At 39.4% G+C, this 23,148-nt stretch overlaps 1 protein-coding gene across 5 annotated transcripts in view; it reads right to left on the bottom strand.

Moving 5' to 3' along the window:
* Window positions 1-23,148, bottom strand: part of PLEKHA8 (pleckstrin homology domain containing A8) — a 69,765-nt gene that overhangs the window by 16,189 nt on the left and 30,428 nt on the right. For 3 of the 5 annotated variants that reach the window (XM_061197868.1, XM_061197869.1, XM_061197866.1), the window contains exons 2-11: window positions 16,029-16,145; window positions 14,855-15,010; window positions 13,331-13,455; window positions 10,018-10,176; window positions 8,935-8,975; window positions 6,961-7,118; window positions 4,637-4,796; window positions 4,145-4,230; window positions 879-937; window positions 364-494 (exon numbers count right to left, since the gene is read on the bottom strand). In XM_061197868.1, coding sequence (XP_061053851.1) covers window positions 364-494; window positions 879-937; window positions 4,145-4,230; window positions 4,637-4,796; window positions 6,961-7,118; window positions 8,935-8,975; window positions 10,018-10,176; window positions 13,331-13,455; window positions 14,855-15,010; window positions 16,029-16,145 — 1,192 coding nt within the window. Of the gene's footprint in view, window positions 1-363; window positions 495-878; window positions 938-4,144; window positions 4,231-4,636; window positions 4,797-6,960; window positions 7,119-8,934; window positions 8,976-10,017; window positions 10,177-13,330; window positions 13,456-13,868; window positions 13,932-14,854; window positions 15,011-16,028; window positions 16,146-23,148 lie in introns of those variants that run through there. The other 2 variants (XM_061197867.1, XM_061197870.1) reach the window with 2 other exon arrangements.

Here is a 23,148-nt window from a genome sequence, read left to right as displayed (position 1 = left end):
CTCCAGACTTACTGAATCAGAAGTTGGGTTTTGGGTGGAGCAATCTGTGTTTTTTAATAAGCCCTCCAGGTGATTCTGATGCCATTACAGTTTGTGATCCACTGACTTAAAGACAAACCAATCAGCTTTACTGTCCTTTATGATTCCTATCTTATATATTCTATTAATATTAACAATGTTTATCACTATCAAGACAGAGGCAAAAAAAAGTTGATATTCTATTCTTCAGGCCTTCTAGAAAAGGCTATACATGGGTTACAGCTTTCACTCAGAAGTAGCCTCTTTTGCATAACAATTTTTTTTGCGGGGGTAACATTTCAACTAAGCTGGATTTCAACTGCTGCCCCACCCCAGCTGCCTCACCTCTTCAGCCACAGGAGGGCTTCTGTAGCTGAGTTCCTAACCTGGGCTACATTGGCCTCCACTTCGTGCAGCACTATCTTCTGGAGTGTGGTAAACTCTTCTTTGTTGGTTATAAACTTCTGATTTACTTTCTGCAGGAGAAGCAGGGAAATAACCTAAGTTAAAAGCGCTAAAGCTATCAAGCAAGTCAGTTTACTGTTGAGACATAAGTTTGTCAACCAGGCCTCTAAGAAATCAAAATGAATTAAGCCTCTCTTACCTTCTTCCTTATGCTTTACAAGTAATCTGTTTTATTTGTTTGAGGATTCTTATTAGGCTTAAGCTAGAATTAAATAGTTTGAGGGTTTTAAAGTACTGTTTTTAAAGTATTTTTTCCTCTGAGAAAGGTTCTTACAGCTGGCCTATACTTTTCATCCCGAGTATAAAACTCAACAATCATTTGTTTCTGAATGAGATTTCATGCAACTACTCCCTCCAAATATACAGTCTCCACAGAGACAAGCCAGTATATTCACCTTAATATTTCCAACTAGATCCATTTTAACAGGAGCAAACACTGTAGGGCCAAGTTTGTCTAGAAGAAAAGATTGAAAACATCTTTGAAAAAGCAATTTTTTCAAGTGGAAAATATTTTTTATAGTAGCAATGAATTTAACAGGCCCCCCCCACCCCCCGCCAAACTTTTATTTTTTGCTTTTACATCATTTTCTAAACAAAAGCTTCAAAGGTTCCTGGCACACTGTCATTGCTTTTTTCTACTACACTGCTCTGAAGTGAGTAACTATAATAAGGGCCTAAGGGCAGGTGAGGATAACCTTGTAAGTTTAGAATGCGCATTGTATTCCTTAGGGCTGCACTGTCCAATACGGTAGCCAACGGTAGCCAGTAGATGTGTGGCTATTGAGCTCTTGCAATGTACCTATTCCAGACTGAAATATGCCATAAGTATAAATATATACCAGATTTCAAAGACTTAGTACCAAAAAAAGAACGCCAAATATCTCATTAATGATTCTTTTATATTGATTCCATGTTCAGATGATATATTGTATATACCAAGTTAGATAAAATACATTATTAAAATTAGTTTTATCTGTTTTGCTTTACAATTTTAATATGCCTGCCAGAAAATTTAGAATTATATATGTAGTCTGAATATTTTTGTTGGATAAGAGCAACTAAAAAAAGTAACACAAAGGGGTATAGCCAAAAAGCCAAAAGAGAAAATATAATAAAATTCTAAAAAATACTTGACTCATCCAAAAGAAAGGCAGGAACAAAGATAGGTAGCTAAAAAGCTAAGAGAGGAAATAAAACAGAATACAAAAAATAATTGATTAATTGGGTAGAAATCAAGAAAGGAGTAAACAAGGAAGAACACATGAGACAAACAGACAATAAGTAGCAAGATGGCAGAAACAGACAGCAAGATAGCAGGCTTAAATTCATCCAAACAATGTAATTTATTACATTAAGTACAGGAAAAAAACATGATAATTTCAATAAACACAGAAAATACATTTTGTAAATTAACTCATTCATGATTGTAAAAAACAACTCAATGTACAAGTCAATTGTATCTATATGCTATCAATAAACAATTAGAAAATGAAATACTTTTCATGATAGCATAAAAAAACATAAAATTCTAAAATTTATTCCTAACAAAAGATGTGTAAGACCTTTACACGATACAAAACGTTGTGAAAATAAAGAAGACCTAAGTAAATGAGAGATATAGCACATTCATGGATTAGAAGACTCAATGTTGTTTAAGATGTCAATTTCCTACTAATTGGTTTACAGATTCAATGTAATCCTAATCAAAATCCCAACAGGCTTTTTAATAGAAACTGAAAAGCTAAAATTTATATGGACATTCAAAGGACCTAGAATTGCCAAAACATCTTGAAAAAGAAGAACAAAACTGGAAGACTTACATTATCTGAATTCAAGCCTTACACAGTAATTAAGATACTGTAATACTAGGATGAGGAAAAACAACGGATTGTTGAAACAAAAGAGAGTCCAGAAATAGACCCACACTTATAGGGTCTACTGGTTTTCAAAGCACTGCCAAGGTAATATAAAAGGGAGAAAAGATGCTTTTTCAACAAATCGTTCTTGAACAACCAGATAAAGAAAAAAAAAAAAAAAAAAAAGAAGGAATCTCAACCCTTACCTCACACCACATAAAAAACTGATTCCAAGATGGATCACAGATGTAAACTTAAAATCAAAAATAAAAAGTGTAGAAGACAACACAGAAGACTATCTTCATGACCTTGGGGATAAGCAAAGATTTTTTAGGATACTGAAAGGACTAACTATAAAAGAAGAAAACATAGATAAATTGGATTTAATGAAAATTAAAAACCCTGCTCTTCAAAAGGCATCATTAAGAAAAGAAATGAACAAGTCATAGTCTGGGGGAAAATATTCATAATGAGCATGTCTACAATGAAATGTTATTCAGAACATACATAGAACTCTTTCAATTCAATAATAAAAAGAAAATTAACCAACTTTTAAAAATAGGTTAAAGATTTGAACAGACTTCACAATGGAAGAGATAGCAATGGTCGATAACCGTATGAAAAAGTGCTCAACATCATTAGTCATCAGAGAAATACAAATTAAAGCCACAAGATACCACCAAACACTCACAGAAATGGCTAAAACCAAAAATACTGACACCACCAAGTGCTAGTGTGGATGTGAAGCAACCAGAATACTCATATATTGCTATTGGAAGTATACAACGGTACAACCACTCTTTATGAAATTACATGTATAAACCCTATCAATCAGCAATTCCACCCCTAGGTATTTACTCAAAAATGAAAACATGTGCCCACAGACACAAAAACGTTCAGAGCAATTTCACTTATAATAGCCCCAAACAAGAAACTACCCAAATGTTTATCAGTAGGAGAATGAATAAACAAACTGGGGTAGAGTCACTTAATAGAATACTATTAAGCAATAAAAAGCAATGAGCTACTAATACATGTAACAACAAAGGTGAAAACATTATACCAAGAGTATAATGCAAGAGTATGTAACATGATTCCATTTATATGAAATTTTAGAACACGCAAAACTAATCTATGGTGACAGAAATCAGTATGGTTGCCTTGGGCTGGGTGACAGGTTGTAGACTGACTGGCATAGGGAACATTCTGGGGTGATGAAAACATTCTCTGTCTTGATAGAGGTGTGGATTACATAGGTAGATGTATTTGTCAAAACTCACTGAATTATAACAGTTAAGTTCTATGCAAGATATACCTTGATTTAAAAAAGAGATACAAAGTTAAATGGATTATATAGCAAATTTCAACACATTAGCAATTCCTGGTACTACTGGCTCTATAAAAAGTAAATGTAATTTAAACTTAAATAAAGTTATATATATAATTTTTTTTAATCTGAAAAAAGTTTTAGCTGGTAAAATGTTTTTTCATAGTATCAACAGATTTGAAGATCTGTTCCTCAACTACTTTCACTTTTGCTCTTAAGTATGATTTCTAGAAAACAGAATTCCCTTTTTTCATTACACAACTCTAAGATCAATACTAATCATAATTAGAAATGAAATGGAAATATGTAATAATGCTTAAGGTCACACAGTTTTAACTCTATGTGGCTAGTGATATGAAGAGGTAGATAAGAAGGGTCATTTAACTGTACACATAGTTCAGCATATTTCTACTACAAAATAACTGCAGTGAAACAGATTCTAGAGGCTATGAATTTAAGGCAAATCCAGCAATCTTACCTAATACTGGAACCACAGCATAACATGATGCTAAGAATGCTTCTGTGGGAATGCCACTGTCTTCCAGAAGTTCAATGTCACTAAAGCTAAACAATTTGGTGATACAGAGGAGGAAAGATTGAAAATACATTAGCATGCTCTGCAGTTCAGAGGCAGTCATGAAAACAGCTGCCCCTCTGTAGGTCAAATCATTTAGCTTCATCTCACAAATACGCCCCAGTGACTGTTCTTCTATTATAACACAGTCTAATAAAATCACTTTCCAAAGATAATCCACCAAAGCAAGCTAAAACTTGTTGACAGAGTATACTCTCACAATCCAATTCCTTCTTATCCACTGCTTCAGGCAAGGTGAACAGTAAAGCAGACGCTTGGTATGCCACATTCTCTATTCTGTTAGGATACGCCATCCCCTGAAAGGAACACCAAGATTGACTTTCCAGAAGGAAAGCTGGTATCCAACTGTCAGTGATTTTAGAGAGTACAGAATACCTGGTGTTCATGGTACTAAAGAAAGTTGGGATGACTTCTTGGCCCTCTTCCCAGTGGGCTTCTGGAGAGCTGCTTGAGGAGTGTGATTCAGACTGTGCCAAGTGGCTGTCATGATTTCCCAGGTTTTCCTCTCCATCTTCCTTTATCATTTCACTCTGGACTGTAAAGCAGGAGATACCTATTACTAACCTTTTATTTATGTATCATAAGATTAATATATATATATTCATTGTTGTACATTTCTAACACAGAAAAGTATACAGAAAGAAAAATCAGTGAAATACTATACATACACACACAAACAAAATTGAGTTTAAATACATGTAGATTTTCATCCAGCCTGTCTTCACTGAACAGTATATCATGAATATTTTCATTATCATTCAGTACTCTTCAAAACATGGTTTTAATGACCATGTAATATTGAATCATGTTTATGTGGAGGGCATTTAGGTGGTTTCTAAAATTTCAGTATTATAAATAGAGTTGAGCCTCATTATTAGTGTATTCTGTCTTTGTGGGTTTGCCTACTTGCTGAAGTTTATTTGTAATACTAAAATCAACGCTCATGGCACTCTTGCAGTCATTTTGGATATGTGCAGAGTGGTGAAAAAATTTGAGTTACCTGACACGCATGTTCCCAGCTGAGGTCGAACAAGGTGACATTCTGCCTTCTTGTTTCACCTTTCATACTGTACGCAAATGTGTTTATTTAGTGCCATTTTTTTTTTTGCATTCTTGTGTATTTTGTTGTTGGTTTTGCTGTTTAAAAGGACCCCCAAGTGTAGTGCTGCCTAGTGTTCCTAAGCACAAGAAGGCTGTTATGTGCCTTATGGAAAAACACGTGTTATATAAGCTTATATAAGATAAGCTTCGTTCAGGCATGAGTTATAGTGCTGTTGGCTGTGGGTTCAATGTTAATGAGTCAACAATATATATAAACAAAGTATCTTTTTTTTTTTTTTTTCTTTAGGAGGAGGGACTCTTTTCTTTTTAATTTTTATTGGAATATAGTTGATTTACAATGTTGTGTTAGTTTCAGGTGTACAGCAAAGTGAATCAGTTATACATATACATATATCCACTCTTTTTTAGATTCTTTTCCCTAATAGGCCATTACAGAGTATTGAGTAGAGTTCCCTGTGCTATACAGTAGTTCCTTATTAGTTACCTATTTTATATATAGTAGTATGTACATGTCAATATCAATCTACCAATTTATCCCTCTCCCCAACAAGGTGTCTTTAAACAGAAACACACAAAACAACAATATGTTCTGATCAGTTGATGAAAATGTGAAAAGAGGCTTGCAGGAACCTAACCATGTATTTCCCCTAGGAGCAACGGTTCAGTATGTGCTAATTCAGTGTTTGCAGTGACTTTATAGAACAAAACTACCATGAGTAATGAGAATTAACTGTAATATCATAAAGGACATCCCTGTCCATATATATTTGTCTTTAAATCTGACTATTCCCTGAGGACAAATTCCTAGAAGAAAATTATTGGGTCAAATAAATAATAGTACTGTTTTAATAGTAATTCTCCTGTCTATTATTTACTCAAGGGATAAGACTTCAGTGATGTATGGATTGCTTGCTGCAGGTTAACAGCTATGAAAATGCATCTTTTCTTCCCCCCACTCACCAGAGGAGATGAGGAGGAAACTTTTAAAAAAATTTTATTTTCAAATTAATACACACTTATAACACAATTAAAAACTCTAAGATGGTTGTCATGGACTGATCTGAAGTTGGTTTTAGTAGTTAGAGCCAATGAAATTAGCAAATCGAAAAGGGCAGCACTTTCAACTACAGGTTATTACCTAAAACTTGGGAATTTGGCTTGATGAACACAGAGACGGCCAGGCGAAAATCTGATGGTGCTTGGTGAATTTGGACATCCTCAGGCCTCACCAGAAACCAGGAGGATGGAAAACTGAACTGCCATAACTCTGCAGACTCTTAAGTCTCACATCATAGTCTATGTTCAATGGACTTTGAAATTCTGAACAGAAGGCCCTAATACTCATACTCTCTAAAAAGTCAGCACAGACAGCTACAGCTCACTGAAGCCCATGAACATCACAGCTAAGAACAGTGAGTGGGAAACTCCTCTTCATTCTGCCTTTTCAACAGGGAGGTCAGGTGGGATGCCAGAACGTTTTCAAGTGAACTCTGTTATCTTAACAAACATCTGCCTCGGGAGCTACCTAGCACGCTGTCTTGAGGTCAATCCCTATCAAGTGTCTCATCATGGATAATGAATCAAAGCCCCATGATCCTTTTATTCAATGGTTTGCCTCACATCTTTTTTGTTTTTACCTGTTATATTATCATCTGTATTTTCTTCACTTGATATGTTGCGATCTGTCTCTGCAGGTTTCAAACATAAGGAGCTCTTGTTTTTCATTAGGATTTCTTCATCATCATTTATGTCCATATTTAAAGATCCATTCTCATAACTGTTTAACTCTGTTTGCCTAAAATTTTTTTAAAAGGAAAAAAGCCAAAAAGTCCAATTATTTGGTCATAAATAGACTGCACAGATAGATCCTATTCTGAGGGATGGGGAAGGGTCCACAACCACAATTACCAACTCCTTTTAACACTGATTAAAAAACAGAATTGTTAAATCAAGCCAAATCTCTCACCCCACCCTCCTGCCTTCAAGGCAGGTATCCTCCTGTGCTGGGAGCAGGCCTGTCTCCAGGCTGAAGTTCAGATACCAAAGAGCCATTCATGGCTTTTCACGCACCCTCAGCTGACTCAAACTTCCTGCTCCCCACCAGCAACAGGAAATATTCATTGATAGCACTTTGGTTTTCAATCAGCTTTTCTACAGGTACCACATTCAACACATTTTCTCACTTTCCTCAGCTTCTCCCTGGAAGGTTTTTTCTCTCTCCTCACCTCTCAAATCACTGGCCACTTCCATTTGTTTGCCTAGCAGCTAACTGTCTAGAAGCCACAAGCTGTGGTCAAGGAAGACTAAAAAAACTCAGGAGGACACAATACATCCTGAGGATCTGTTGCTCTTTAGGGTAACATAAAAGGCTATTTAACATGCAAGTGAAATAACTGATTCTGTTAAAGGGATAATCATAACATCTTATTATAAATAACTAGACTCAGCCAAATTAGAACAAAACCATTTTCTTCTAATAAGAGTAAAGGGAAAAGGTCCAAGCCACATGCTGACTCCAGGAAAAGCATTTGTTTTTCTAAAAAAATACCGTATTTCACCTTGGCAATTAAAAATATAGGAGTATATTGATGAAATACCTCAAAAGAAAAAAAAAATCTACAAAGATGTTCCTAGTAGAAATATTTAGATGAGGAGAAAATTATTAACCAAATTGGGGAACAACCCTTGTACTAAAGAAACAAACAACAGTACATAAAGAGATGAAAATATTAAATAATAACTTGAAAGGACAAATACACGGACAATGTCAAAACACAGGAATGCTTATATGAAATAATAACTGAATAAAGACCCTAAATAATAGGAACACAACTGTGTAAATGTGTACTTTTTTTCAGTAGTTCAGATTTTGATATTACGTTCTTTTTCCAACCTGTAAAGCTACCTAAGATTTTTATTTTTAAACAAAACAAAATAGCACTGTCTTTTCTGATAAAACCACACTTAAATCAATGCTCGGCTCCTTCACAAGAGAGGAGGTTCCAATACTCAGTACAACAGAGGAATGAAAAGTTATTAGATGTGGTGGGTGAGAGATCCATATCCTGGGGAAATGCAAACATCTTCCCTAGTAGTCAGTGCTGAATGAAAGATCTGCAGTGCTTCAGGTTCACCTCTGGTATCATCTTAAATCATGAGAAAAACCATCACATGATTTCTTTTCTTTTTTTTTTAAATTTATGTATTTTAATTTATTTATTATTTTTGGCTGTGTTGGGTCATTGTTGCTGCACATGGGCTTTCTCTAGTTGCGGCGAGCAGGGGCTACTCTTTGTGGCTGTGCATGGGCTTCTCAATGCGGTGGCTTCTCTTGTTGAGGAGCACGGGCTCTAGAGCACGTGGGCTTCAGTAGATGCGGTGCGTGGGCTCTAGAGCACAGGCTCAGTAGTTGTGGCGCGTTGCTCCGCGGCATGTGGGATCTTCCTGGACTAGGGCTCGAACCCGTGTCCCCTGCATTGGCAGGCGGATTCTTAACCACTGCACCATCAGGGAAGCCCACCACATAATTTCTTAAAAAAAAAAACAAGGAATACCAATATCCTTATTTTTATATTTTTAGAAAGAAGAAAAAACAAAAAATGTTACTGTACCTTTCCAATGAATTATGAATTGGTACAATAGGATGTTTCATCTTCAAAAGAAGCAAAGAAGAGAAAATTCACATGTTAAACTCCCAACAGAATATATTTAGAGTTTTATCACATATGAAAGTGGTAAATATGATCATAACACACACTGCCCCACTCAAGAGGAATAATTTCAGGTCTTCCCAAAAGAAAGGAGTCATTGATCCCAACCAGTCTTTAATAGTTATTCAAATAAGGGTACCCAAATTTCTAAGAAAAAGGAAGATGGTCTTTTGAAGGGCCTAATTACCATATTTATACCCTTGGTGGTTAGCTTTCTTGTAATTACTATTACACTCATTAAATATTATTAAATACCAAACTATGATACAGCATTGTATCAAACACTGGAAGCATAAAGGTAAACAGTATGGGGTTCTTGCCCTTAAGGTAATTTCCATATAGAATAAGGCTAAAATAGGGGTATGCGTAGAGGAGGAACTCTTAGCCCAACTAAGGAATTCAGGGAAAGAGAGATTAAATTTTAAGGATGAATAGGAGCTAACCAGGGAAAGACAGGTGAGAAGGGCATTCTTGGTACTGGGAAATGGCCCAAAGAGGCGGGGGAGCTACAAGCAGTTAATACGTTCAAGCCAGGTTATGAAAAAGAAAGAGGTTGGTGATGTGGGAAGGGGCTAAGACGTTTTGACTTTAACCTGTAGGCAATGAGGGAGCCACTAAAAGGTTTAGGTAAAGTGGCCCAATTTACACTGCATGAACAGAAACACTGTAGGCTGCCTGGAAGAGTCGAGCTGAAGGCAACTAGTTAGAAGGCTATCACCAATCTCAGCAAGAATCCCTGGACAAGGAGGCTGGAGAGAAGAAACTAGCTACATCAGAGAGAGACATGTTCAGGTGGTAAAACTGCCAACACTAACTGACTGGATACAAGGGACTAAGGGCATATATAATAGTGGACATAAAGGAAAGTCCACTACAAAAATGTCTTTATCAGTTGCCAAAGGGTGATGGAGAACTTAGCTCAGTATATCACTTTCTTAACTTTTCATCATGCCCTACTGCAGCCAAGCTGACCTGGTCTGTTACCTTGTTGGACTTGAGCATGGCCAGCTGAGGTGATCCTGGGGGAGTGCGATAGAGCAGCTCAGAAGTGAAGGCTGCGTTTGCGATCTGCATGCATTCTTCCAAAGTCTTCAGAAAAGTATTGCAGGTTGATTTCAGCAGAGTTCCCACATCAATTCCCTCCTACAAAACAACCAGAGTGAAGACCCCTTTACCTTGCCAAAAAGGCAAAAGCCCAGTTGTGGAATGTCCTTAGAGGTTTTATCCACCTAATAATGGGTAATAACAATAATCATGTACCTGTCTATTTTGCTGGACAAATATGTGTATCAGTTATAAAAGAAAAAGACTGAGCAAGTCCAACTTATCTATTAATCATACTCAAGCCTTACCCTCAATCTGCCCTTCATGCTCACCCACCACTCCAACTGAAGGCAACGACTTCTCTCAACCCAACAACACTATATGACAGCAGTATGTCAGGTGCTAGGCGCTGAGCCCTTGTGGAGTTTGCAGTCTATAAGGGGTGGCAGACACCAAACAGAATCACATGGACTGAAGACCAGTGGGATCAATGGAAAAATTTCTCCCACTGTCTGAGTAAAAATGAAGTTCTAGAATAGAAGCATTAGAAACCACAAATCACACACTGTTTGCTTCCAGAATGAGTTTTTGGCTTTCAGTACAGATGAGTCTAAGAGGTTTCAGCAACTGGAATTATTTTGAATATCTAATCATTTTTTTCTCCAAGTTATTTCACTTGCTCAGGTCATTTTTCCTCTGGATATTGATATTAATAAGTTGTTCAGGAAACTGAGGCTACTCCCTGACTAGAGAGTTTGGTAACCACATCTTAGTGGTATTAAAGTTACCAGATTGGGCCCAAGATGGAGTCACTCATGCTAAGTCTCACATCAGCAAACCAAAAACTTATCCAAGTTTCTATGCTGGGCTCTCCCAGAAAAGGCAGGCCTAGGTCAACCAATCAGTGCTTGCCTGCTCAGCGCAAGTTACTGTACTGACCTGGCTCCAAGACTTCCCTTTGCTCCATATAAGAAAAGTAACCCTGCTTTAACCATTCAGCAAACGCCCAGTATAACTTCCTTGTTCCTGCTCACTTTGGTCCATAAAGATCTCTAGCCTGGTACAGCTCTTCACAGCTCCTTTCTATCTGCTAGACTGGATGCTGCCCGATTTATGAATTGCTGAATAAAGCTAATAAGATCTTTAAATTTTACTCAGTTGAATTTTGTTCTTTAACCATAGCCTCTATATTTTCCTCAACTTTGTATTTCTAACAAGCTAGATGTTACTGGTCGTGAACCACTATTTTTCAGACACCAATTACAATGTGTGGTTTTCTTCCACACCACCAAGAAATTCTTGGACACCAGCCGGGTGTCTTACAATTCTGACACAATTTACCTGGAAATAGTGTCAGATCTCACAGGTTAAGCGCTCAGTCCTACAAGATTGCTCCCCACCCCCACTTCAGACACCAATGGCAAGTTCAGGGTGTCACTTGTGCTACTGACTGACCCACTCTAGACTGAAGGTTCCAACAACCCCCTCCTTGTGTTTAATTACTTTGCCAGAGCAGCTCACAGAACTAAAAGAAACATTTAACTTATTAGATTGCCAGTATATTATAAAAGGATATAACTCGGGAACAGCCAGATGGAAGAGATGCATAGGGCAAGGCATGTGGGAAGAGGCTTGGCGCTTCCATGCTCCCTGAGTATGCCACTCTCCCCAGTCAACACATATTCACCAACTCGGGAGCTCTCCAAACCCCATGCTGTGGGTTATGGAAGCTTCGTTAAATGGGCACGATTGGTTAAATCACTGGCCAAGGGTGACTGAAGTCAATCTTCAGTCCCTCTCCCCTCCCAGGAGGTGAGCGGGTAGGAATGAAAGTTCCAACCCTCTAATCACTTGCTTAGGTCTACAGTCAACCAGAGCCTCCATCCTTAGTATTTTCCAATAGTCGCCTCATTAACATAACAAAAGACACTTTTTATCACCTGGAAATTCCAAGGGTTTTTTTTTTGGAGCTCTGTGCCAAAAACTAGACAAAGACCAAACATATATTTCTTATTATAAATCACAATATCATAACCACAGTTTCATTAGCAAGTTCCCAAGGCACTTACTATAAACACTTCCTAGAATTAAAAATTGCTGTGTTCACTTTTCCCTTCCCACTAGACCAGGGCTTCTCTACCTTGGCATCACTGGCATTTGGGGATGGCTTATTGGAGCAGGGGATATAGGGGGAGTGGCTCTCCTATCCATTGCAGATATTAAGCAGCATCCGGCCTCTACCCCTTAGATGCCAACAGCACTCCCCCAGTAGTGACAACCAAAAATGTCTCAGACGTTGCCCAATGTCTCCTGAGGAGCAAAACTGCTCTGGGTTGAGAATCATTGCTCTAGGCTCTAACATCCCAAAAGCAGGACTGAAGTGTTTTGGTACCCCTCCCATCTCCCGCCCCCAGCACAGTATCTTGTACACAATAGGCAGTTGCTGAATGAGTAAGAGAGACCCCTAAAAAGTGAATGAAAGTGAGTTAAACCACCTTTATCAGAAAAACTTAGAGCACACATATTACTAGTAGCATAGTGACTACCTAAGAAAAGTAATTTAAAACCATTAATTATAACCTGCAGATTCTTCATTTTGTGGGCACTGTTTTTCAGATAACTTCTCCGAGAGCAGAGCAGAGACCCCTCTCTGGTTAATGTGAACCATTCAATACATAGCTTAACACAAGATAGATCTTTTAATATATGTTTTAGAATGAGTAAATAAGAATTTCATTAATAAATGATAAAAATCGCAATCCTTGCTGATGATGGAGAGAAATAAAGCTGTGTCTCTATCGTTGAAAGCACTAGTCTCTACTCAAGCAGAACATCTATTACGGTGAAATAAAATCCTGTTACAGTCTCATCAGAGGTGACAGATACATATTACTGACACACATGATGCTGTCACCTTAGGAGCCACATGCGTAGTATAGAAATGGCTCTGCTATACAGCTAAGGCTACATTTTAGAAAGTTATGCAAACTGGGGAGACACATATTTTAGTACATCAGTACTAAAGTTAAAAGTTCCAAAATTATCAATTAATTAATCCTGAATTCATCCCAGGAAGGAAAACTATATGCTTCCATATGCTGAAATGCACACACTTCTTCTCTTTGTTGAAGTCTGTCACTTTTTTTCTCTGAACAACAGTAAATTCCAAGGTAGGGATTATGTGAGAATAAATAGCACCTGTAAGCAACATCTGGTGCTACTTGTCATGTGGCTAAGAAGAATGGTATCTTACCTCAGAATTGGACACACCAGTTGCGGTCACTTCTTTTGTTTTATCTACTTGCTGAACAAGAAGATCACAGTAGAGTCTTAGTTCCGACATTTTGGTTTTCAAGTTTTCAGTGTTTTCAGCAAACTCTAAATAACCAAATGATGAAAATGTAATTTAATTCCCAGAATAAATAACTGATACACTGGTTAGCATACTATACAGATAAGTGAAATATAATCTATGCCTAAAGTCAGATGTTTATAGTATGGGTTACAGATATGACATAATTGAAGTTATGGGAGCAAGAAAAAGAGAAAAAGGAGATTTCTAGTCTTCTGAAGTAATCTACATTATTTCTTGAGCCAACATATTTAATGATCACCAGTACAGGAAGAAGGAGACAGTATACCTCTGATCCACTTGTGTCAGAACTGGGAACAGTCAAGGGTTCAGGGTTTTGGTCTGAGTTCTGCCACAGTTTTCCTATCTGTAAAATGGGGTCACAGCTATCTATCCAGTGCTCAAAACTGGGAAAAAGTGTTCTGTAACATGCAATTACCACTAATAAGACAGCTCGTGAATTCAGAGGACTGGTCCAGCATGCTGCCTGGCAAGGCGAACGGCACCCTCTGCACACCTGCTGCTCCTTCATTAGCACGGCACTCCAGGCATCCTGGCGCTGAGGGCTCGGCTACAATCATAACTGCCTCTGCTTTCTTCTCCGTGAAAAAGCTGCACATTACCACCTGATCTGAGTCAGAGCTGACAGTGTCTAGAATTTGCTCTCGACTTAGCATTGAAAAACAACCAACAAATAGGTCATTTTACTGTGTCTACTTGAAGAGTTAACCACATCTGCCATAAGTGTCATGAGAAAGGTCCCCTGAAACACTTGTTCCCAGAGGCCCCTCTCTCCCACCAATCTTTTCAGGTGTACATTCGAGGCTGGGGGGCTGGGAAGGCAGAGCTCAGGCAGTAAGTCCTGGCACTCATGACCCAGGCAAAATAGAAAGTTATGCCATGGTTCTCAGGAGACCTAATGATGTTGAGTTAATGAGCATTAAGCAGCAGCAACCTGACAATTAAGTATCCATCTACCCCAGGAACAGGGAGGGGAAAGCGGGGTGTTACTGCAGGAAATACCCAGATCCAAGGCTTCTCTGGCTCAGCTACTCTTTACCAAAAGTCAACTTTGTGCCAGACGAGGTACCTCATGGTAATCCTTCTAAGATAGGTAATTACCTCTTTTCAAAATATAAGGAAACTGAAGATTAGGGAGGTTAAGTGACCTATGTCAAGGTCACAAAGCCATAATTTGAACCCAGTTGTATCTGGCTCCAAAACCTGCATTCTTTCTACTATGACATGCTAAGAAAGAAGAGTCAGGTATAGACTGTTTAAGGTCCACTGAGATATACAGCACTTGCATGATATAAAAAGCTGGCTATGGCTAGGTGGTCAGAAGCAAGATAACAAATATGGGAACCCAGAGATGCCATTAGGTGATTCCCAGGGTTCCCAGTCCAGAGGACAATCAATACTTGCCTTTTTCTTTCTGGGTCCTACTGTCTGTCAGGCAAGCCTTGGCTGACCCCAAGGCTACCAGCCACCGTTGTCTCTCAGCCACACTTCTGGCCTTCAGGTAGAAATATTGTTCCCCAGGGATTATCAGGTCCATGCGTGTGTTATCTACAGGATGAACTGGGAGCAAGGCATAGGGAGGTCAGAAACCCAGAAAAGCCCTATCTGGGTAGCCTCCACTCCACCCAAATTCTTGAGCTTAACTGGCGCGCCAGGCACTGAGAGCTTCTTCCAAGAGAGGATGTCAGCCCTTACTACTTCTCCTGGTTTATTTATCTCTTCCTAGAGGTCTCTGCTAATGGAGAGGGAAAACTCTGCAATTGGCTCCAAGGTCTCACCAGGACTTTGGCCTAAAAAACAATCGCCTAAATCTCCTTAGGATCGTTTGTAAGAGGAGAGAGGAAAAATCTCTCTTCTGGTGTGTGTGTGTAAAGTGTGCTGCTCTGCGGCCAAAAAAGACTTGATGCAAACAAGTAAGGATGTGCTCTTTATCTCCTTGGGTAATTGAAAAGCAATCAAGAACACAATATTTTTCCTTTCTACTTTCCTTCACTAGTCTTATCAAAAATGTGAGAATTCCCTTAGAACACTTTAGGAGAAGAAACAAGCAAGCTACACTCTCCTTCACCCCCCAAGCCCCATGCCCCAAATTCCCTTCTAGTCGGTTTCTGAGCCACATCCTCTCAGCATGTCTCAAGATTCTCAAAACCAAGAAGAAAAGGCTATTTGTAGGTCTGTTAGGTGTTTGCTTGTTTAGTTTTGAGTATGGTGGTGGTGGTGAGAAGGTGTGTATGTGTCGTGATTTAAACATAGAAATGTTTGATGTTGCAATAAAAAGACAAATAAGCTTAGCAAACTGCCACAAGCCCGAGGTAAGCAGGTGACTAAGGAATGAGCACTAGATGTGTGGTTAATAAGCACATTGCTCTCATTTATTCTGACTGCCTCTTAACCAACCTCCTTGTAAAAACTCGCTGCAGTTTTAGGTCTTACTTGTAAGACTTTTTCTGGGGGACATAACATTAGATATCTTTATACTACGGGAGCAGCAGAGAAAGGCACACAGAAGCCAGTGTTTTTTTATTTTGGGGGAGAAACAGAAAGAAAAATAAAACCTGCAAGTGTCTTGGCTTCTCACCTTGAATTTCACACACCGCCATCTGGATGCTCCCTTTGCAACCTTTCCAAGCATCTTCAGGAGAATCATAATAAGATAATATTCCCCCACAGAGAAGGAACCACCGAGGCTGCCAACCTGAAAACAGAAGCAAGAGCACGGTCTCAATTACTGCTTCCCAGGACGTAGGAATAGGACCTAACAAAGGATGTTGGATACTAGCTCCAAGGAACTTACATTCTGGGGGAAAATTCTAAGGGAGAGAAATAAGTTAGAAAAGATCTGTATGTTTGATCTCATTTTTGCATAGAAGTCTGGAAGGATCAGCAATAAATATGGTGATGATTCTCTAGGTAATGGGATTACTTATGATTTTTATTCCTTTTTCCCCCTAATACAGTACTAGTAATCTTTGGTTTTTACTTTTTCTAAGATAAAAGATTATTATTTTCCAAAGATTATTGTTAACATACTTGTTCTCCTCCCCTCTGGTTAAGAAAAATTATTCCAAACCTAGAAATGAGATAAAAGATTATGTTGCCCTTTCAACATCATACGAAGTGCTGTCTAATAAGCCTGCCTAGGGTCACATGTTCCCTAAGGAAAGATAACTTTAACTTACTATTTGGTATTGATCCACTGAAATGGAATAATCTTAAAACATTCAAGGGCTTAACTACTTTTACTTCACAGCATTTCAGGGGACGAACCATATTCAGTGGAAACACACATCTTATCTAGTCCTCTTACACAACCTATGTTCTAGTCAAACCAAACTTACTTGCTGTATGCCTGCCTCAGGGCTTTTGCTCAAATTGGATCTTCTTCCTAAAATGTCATCCCTGACTACCTCTGCATAAGCCTTGTTAGTCTCCTCATCAGATGTATTTTTTCTTTCTCTGAAATGCCATAGCCTTTTAAGGATACATTTCTCTCACTAGACTCTTCTACAGCTGAGACAGCTGGAGTGAAGGTTGGTATCCGCTTTGCGCAGAGCCCCAAGGGCTGCTCAGGTACATACCTGATGGGCCCTTGGGAACTGATTCACACCAGCTAAATACGTAAGTCACCAATTGATGTCAAAGTAGTATTGTTAGGGAACCACTAACTGAAACCGCCCACCTTGGCCAGGCAAAATAATAACTGCTTGCATGAGTTATCTCACAACAGGAGGTCTCAATAAGAAACACGGAACTGACCAGCTACCACCAGCTGGCAGAAATCGGGAGGGGTCAAAAGGAGGGAGGAGATGCCAGCCATAATATGTCCTGCCGACGTCCCAGAAACCCTGACGCTGGAAACCACCTTGACTGAGAGATGCGTGCGTCACCAGGAATTGGACCAAATATGGGCACAAGCAAGATGACTGGCCAGAGACAACCCGGGAAGCTAACCCCATTACCATAAAACCTGAGATGTGAGCTACGTGGCAGAGCAGTTCTCCTGGGTTTCCTTTCCCTGCTGCTCTCCCCCCGGGGGGCCCCTTCCCAATAAAGTCTTTTGCTTTGTCAGCATGTGTGTCTCCTCGGACAATTCATTCCCGGGTGTTAGACAAGAGCCCACTCTTGGGCCCTGGAAGGGGTCCCCCTTCTGGTAACAGCATCAATTTATTACGTTATAACAGAAGATTAGTACACTTCCTGGAGCACCCATAGCCTAAGATCATAGTTCAGGGAAACTTACATTTTTAATCAGGAGGCTGAATGGTCAGCACTAAATCTAAGCTCAGGCACAGGAGTTAGGTGGCAGGCAAGATGTTTCACTCATCATTTACTTCATCAGGGTCTGCTTTCTAGGAACCAGAACACTCAGGCCTGCTCAGGTACCACATCTCTCACTTCCTTAAACAAAATTGGATAAAGACCAATTCTCAATATCCACCCTCATACCAGTCACTGAAATATCCTTCCCTAAAAGCCTTCTCAACCAAAGATGAGTAATGTATTCTACAACTATGGCTTATGTTCCTCTTATTCCATCTTATACTGGGGACTTCCTTCCCAGCGATGAACCTAGACCCTTGACTGGACATCAGGAGCCCCACGGCCTTATCTCAACACCCCCACAAGCTGATTACTGGCTAGAAAACCTCTTGGGGTGAACTTGAAAATTTTATTTCAGAAGGTGATGCTTCCTGACCTTGGCTTCAAATTCTACAGAAACACAAACCCGAAGGCTACTATTCTTGGCACAAACATTACAATCCAGGAAATCAAACTGATCATCAGATTGTCTTGTTGAGTAGATAATCAACACTCCTGGAGTCAGATATTATTAGTGATATTTTAGCCCTTTGCAAGAGAGTCATTATTTATACCTTACACCATCTCCCCTCACTGAAACAGAAGAATCAATTCCTAAGAATCTGAGAAACGGAAAGGGCCTTTGAAATCACCTAGTCCAACCAGCTCATTTTACAGAGAAGGAAACCAATCCCAGGTAGATTAAGTGACCTATCTAAGGTCACACAGGAAGTACACAACAGAGTTGGGAAGAAAACTATGTCTTTCTAACACTGTCCCTCCTGGCGTAACAACCCCCAAACCCTGACTCTCCACTGCTAGAAAGCTATCCTGGTATAGAACGGTAGCATCTTCTCCCTTACAGCTCAACTCTCATGGTTATGTTTGGTGTGAACACTCTCCAAATCCACCACGACTCTCAAGTAGAGGGAGTTCAGCATACCCTCAATTATCATATTTTATCAAATTTAGGACCCCATCTGTATTAGTCTTGGTTCTCCAAAGAAACAGAACCAATAATATGTATGTATATCTATATATAATTTTTTTATTATGAGTTGTTCTTTTTTTAATTAATAGCTACTTTATTTATTTATTTATTTATTTTTGGCTGTGTTGGGTCTTCGTTTGGTGCGAGGGCTTTCTCTAGTTGCGGCAAGTGGGGGCCACTCTTCATCGCGGTGCGCGGGCCTTTCACTATCGCGCCCCTCCCATTGCGGGGCACAGGCTCCAGACGCGCAGGCTCAGTAGTTGTGGCTCAAGGGCCCAGTTGCTCCGCGGCATGTGGGATCTTCCCAGACCAGAGCTCGAACCCGTGTCCCCTGCATTAGCAGGCAGATTCTCAACCACTGCACCACCAGGGAAGCCCCTCTATATATAATTTATTGTAAGGAATTGGCTCATGCAATTATAGAGGCTGCAAAATTCCAAGATCTGCAGTCAGCAAGCTAGAGGATCAGGAGAGCCAATTTGTAATTCCAGTCCGAAAGTCATCAGGCTTGAGACCCAAGAAGAGCCAGTGTTTCAGTGAGACTGAGAAAACAGGAAAAGACCAGTATCCCAGCTCAACAATCAAGCAGGAAGAGTTACCCCTTACTCAGACTTTTTGTTCTATTTAGGTCTTTGACTGACTGGATGAGACCCACTCACATTAGCGAAAGCGATTTACTTTACTCAGTCTATCAGTTCAAATGTTAATCTCATCCAGAAACACCCTCAGACACACCCAGAATGATGTTAGGTCAAATGTCTGGGCACCCCATGGCCCAGGCAAGTTGACACAAAAAATTAACCATCACATACCATTAATTTGAAGATAAACTAAAATATTTGCATGTGATGTGACCGACAAGGCTTAATTTCCAAAATACACAAATAGCTCATACAACTCAATAACAAAAAACAAACAACCCAATCAAAAAATGGGCAGAAGACCTAAACAGTCATTTCTCCAAAGAAGACATACAGATGACCAATAGGCACATGAAAAGATGCTCAACATCACTAATTATCAGAGAAATACAAATCAAAACTACCATGAGGTATCACCTCACACTGGTCAGAATGGCCATCATTAAAAAGTCTACAAATAATAAATGCTGGAGAGGGTGTGGAGTAAAGGGAACCCTGCTACACTGATGGTGGGAATGTAAATTGGTGCAGCCACTATGGAAAACAGTATGGAGGTTTCTTAAAAAACTAAAAACAAAGTTACCGTATGATCCAGCAATCCCACTCCTGGGCATATATCTGGAAAAAACTCTAATTCAAAAAGCTACATGCACCCCTATGTTCACAGCAGCACTATTTACAATAGCCAAGACATGGAAGCAACCTCAATGTCCATCGACAGATGAATGGATAAAGAAGATGTGGTGTGTGTACACACACACACACACACACACACACACACACAATGGAATACTACTCAGCCATAAAAAAGAATGAAAAAATTCCATTTACAGCTACACGGATGGACCTAGAGATTATCATACTAAGTGAAGTAAATCAGACAGAGAAAGACAAATATCATATGATATCACTTATGTGTGAAATCTAAAATAAAATACGAATGAACTTACAAAACAGAAACAGACTCACAGACATAGAAAACAAACTTATGGTTATCAAAGGGGAAAGGGGGTGGGGGAGGGATAAATTAGGAGTTTGGGATTAGCAGATGCAAACTACTGTATAGAAAATAGATAAACAACAAGGTCCTAATGTATAGCACAGGGAATTGTATTCAATATCTCTTCTAACAACCTACAATGGAAAAGAATATGAAAAAGAAAAAAAATATATATAACTGAATCACTCTGCTATATACCAGAAACTAACCAATTGTAAATCAATTATACTTCAATTAAAAAAAAAAACAAAAAATAACTTGCCCATTAAGCAATGACATGATACTCATTCTCAGATGCTTCCTGACTTCAGAGCTGTTGGAATGTGAAAAAAAATGCCTAAAAATTGAAAAAATGTGGTATAAACTAGGTTTATCTTACAGGAATCTGAAAAATGTTAAATAACCCAAACACACACACACACACACACACACACACACACACACAGCACAGCTGCAATATATTTTAAAAGTAGCTTGTAAATGATAATAGTAACTGAAATAATACCTTCTTTGTAATAGGTTCTGTATTTATCTAGGAAAAGTTATAATGACACTAGAAGAGTTTCAATTATTTTATTCTGTAGTTTGTAACTATAAAAACTATGACCAAGAAAAACTTTTGCAGGCTTCCCTGGTGGCGCAGTGGTTGAGAATCTGCCTGCCAATGCAGGGGACACGGGTTCGAGCCCTGGTCTGGGAGGATCCCACATGCTGCGGAGCAACTGGGCCCGTGAGCCACAGTTACTGAGCCTGCGCGTCTGGAGCCTGTGCTCCGCAACAAGAGAGGCTGCGACAGTGAGAGGCCCGTGCACCGCGATGAAGAGTGGCCCCCGCTCGCCACAACTAGAGAAAGCCCTCGCACAGAAACGTAGACCCAACACAGCCATAAATAAATAAATAAATAAATATTAAAAAAGACATCACAGAATTTTAAAAAAAGAAGAAAAAAAAAGAAAAACTTTTCCTTAAAGCATAAAGTTCCTAGAATTTCAGAAGGCATGTTAAGAGCCCACAGAAGTCTCATTCCCATTATCTGAGATTTAACGGCACAGCAATGGAGAGTCCAGAGTAATGTAGAGACACACTGCTCTTTCACGATGTACAGTCCTGGGAAGCTCAGATACAGCTCAGGAATGATGGATGAATTGCATGAGAAAAGAGGCATGCATGATGAAGAGGCCATTAATGCACTTCCTGTTTTAAATTAATCTGTTGTTACCTTGGTTTGGGTGATGGCTAATTTTATGTATGAACTTGACTGGCCTACCAGATGCTCAGATAGCTGGTAAACCATTATTTCTGGGTGTGTCTGTGAGGGGGTCTCTGGGAGATATTAGCATTTGGATCAGCAGACTGAGTAAAGATTGCCATCACCAATGCGGGTGGACATCATCCAATCTAATGAGGACCTGAGTAGAACAGAAAGGCAGAGGAAGGGTGAATCTCCTCTCTCTGCCTGAGCTGCAACATCCATCTTCTCCTGCCCTGGGACACTGGTGCTCCTCATTCTTGGGCTTTTAGACTCAGACCAGGACTTGAACCATCCACCACCCTCGATTCTCAGGCCTGTAAACTCAGACTGAATTGTGTTACCAGCCTTCCTGGTTCTCCAGCTTGCTGAGAAAAGACTGTAGGACTTCATAATCTCCATAACTGCATGAGCCAATTCCTATCATAAATCTCCTCATATGTGTATATATGGTTCTGTTTCTCTGGAGAACCCTAATACACTTGAAAATGATAAAATATTCAAGGTAACAAAAGAGCAGATGAAAACTGTGGGTCTATACCAGCCCCTGATCCACTCAATTACCATTAGACTATCTTCCTGTCCAGCCCTACTCCCTTTTTTTTGCCATCCCTTACTAGAGATGGAAAGTGGTGTCAGCCAAACTCCCTGCTTAGAAGATTAGACAAGAAACTTCCATGAGCAGGGAAAAGTTTTAGCTCATATAAGCTACTGCTGCCAGGGATGGGCTAGGGGGATAAAGTATTTAAATGCCAATATCACATATTTTTTATTATCTTGGATTATTTCACTATAGAAGGTACAGTGGACATTTATTTTTGGCAACCCAGCATCCACCTCCCACATTTCTGTTCCTGAAAACCCCCTTCTCCGCACTCTATCCATGTAGTTTGGGTTGGGCTGACTAGCCCCAGGGTGGGCCTGTGATTCAGGCTTAAATGGAGCTTCACATCCCCTTTCCTCAATGATATGTTACAAGACAGGCAAGGGACCCAACCAGAAATAATTCTGGGGCTTTTGCTGGGACTGGGGAAAGGTGGAAAGAAATGGAGACTGTCTCTCTTTTTTCTTTGGTCTCAAAGATGTTTACCTGGAGCTGCTGGAAGTCATTTTGCCATCACATGGACCTAAACATGATTTACACACACAAGGAAAGCGGGTGGGAGGATTTGAGGGAGGCAGGGAAAGGAAGCAAATCTAGATGACATTTTTTGAACACTTCGATCAGACTGTGTAATACCTATAGATAAGATACCCTCTGGACTTTTCAGTTACACGGACTAATAGATGTCCAGTTTTCACTTCAACCCTGAGTTGGATTTTTCTGTAATTTCTAAGGTATCACATGATTATCTCGCTAAATGTATAAAAAACATCTGACAGAATCTAATACCCTTTCATAATAAAAACTCTTAACAAACTAGGTATAGAAGGGAACTTCTTCAACCTGATAAAGGCATCTACAAAAAACCCACAGCTAACATCATACTCAATGACAAAAGACTAGATGTTTTTCCC

Source organism: Eubalaena glacialis, chromosome 8 (assembly GCF_028564815.1).
Source record: "Eubalaena glacialis isolate mEubGla1 chromosome 8, mEubGla1.1.hap2.+ XY, whole genome shotgun sequence".
NCBI lineage: Eukaryota > Metazoa > Chordata > Mammalia > Artiodactyla > Balaenidae > Eubalaena > Eubalaena glacialis.
This window is presented reverse-complemented; position numbering and strand designations above follow the sequence as displayed.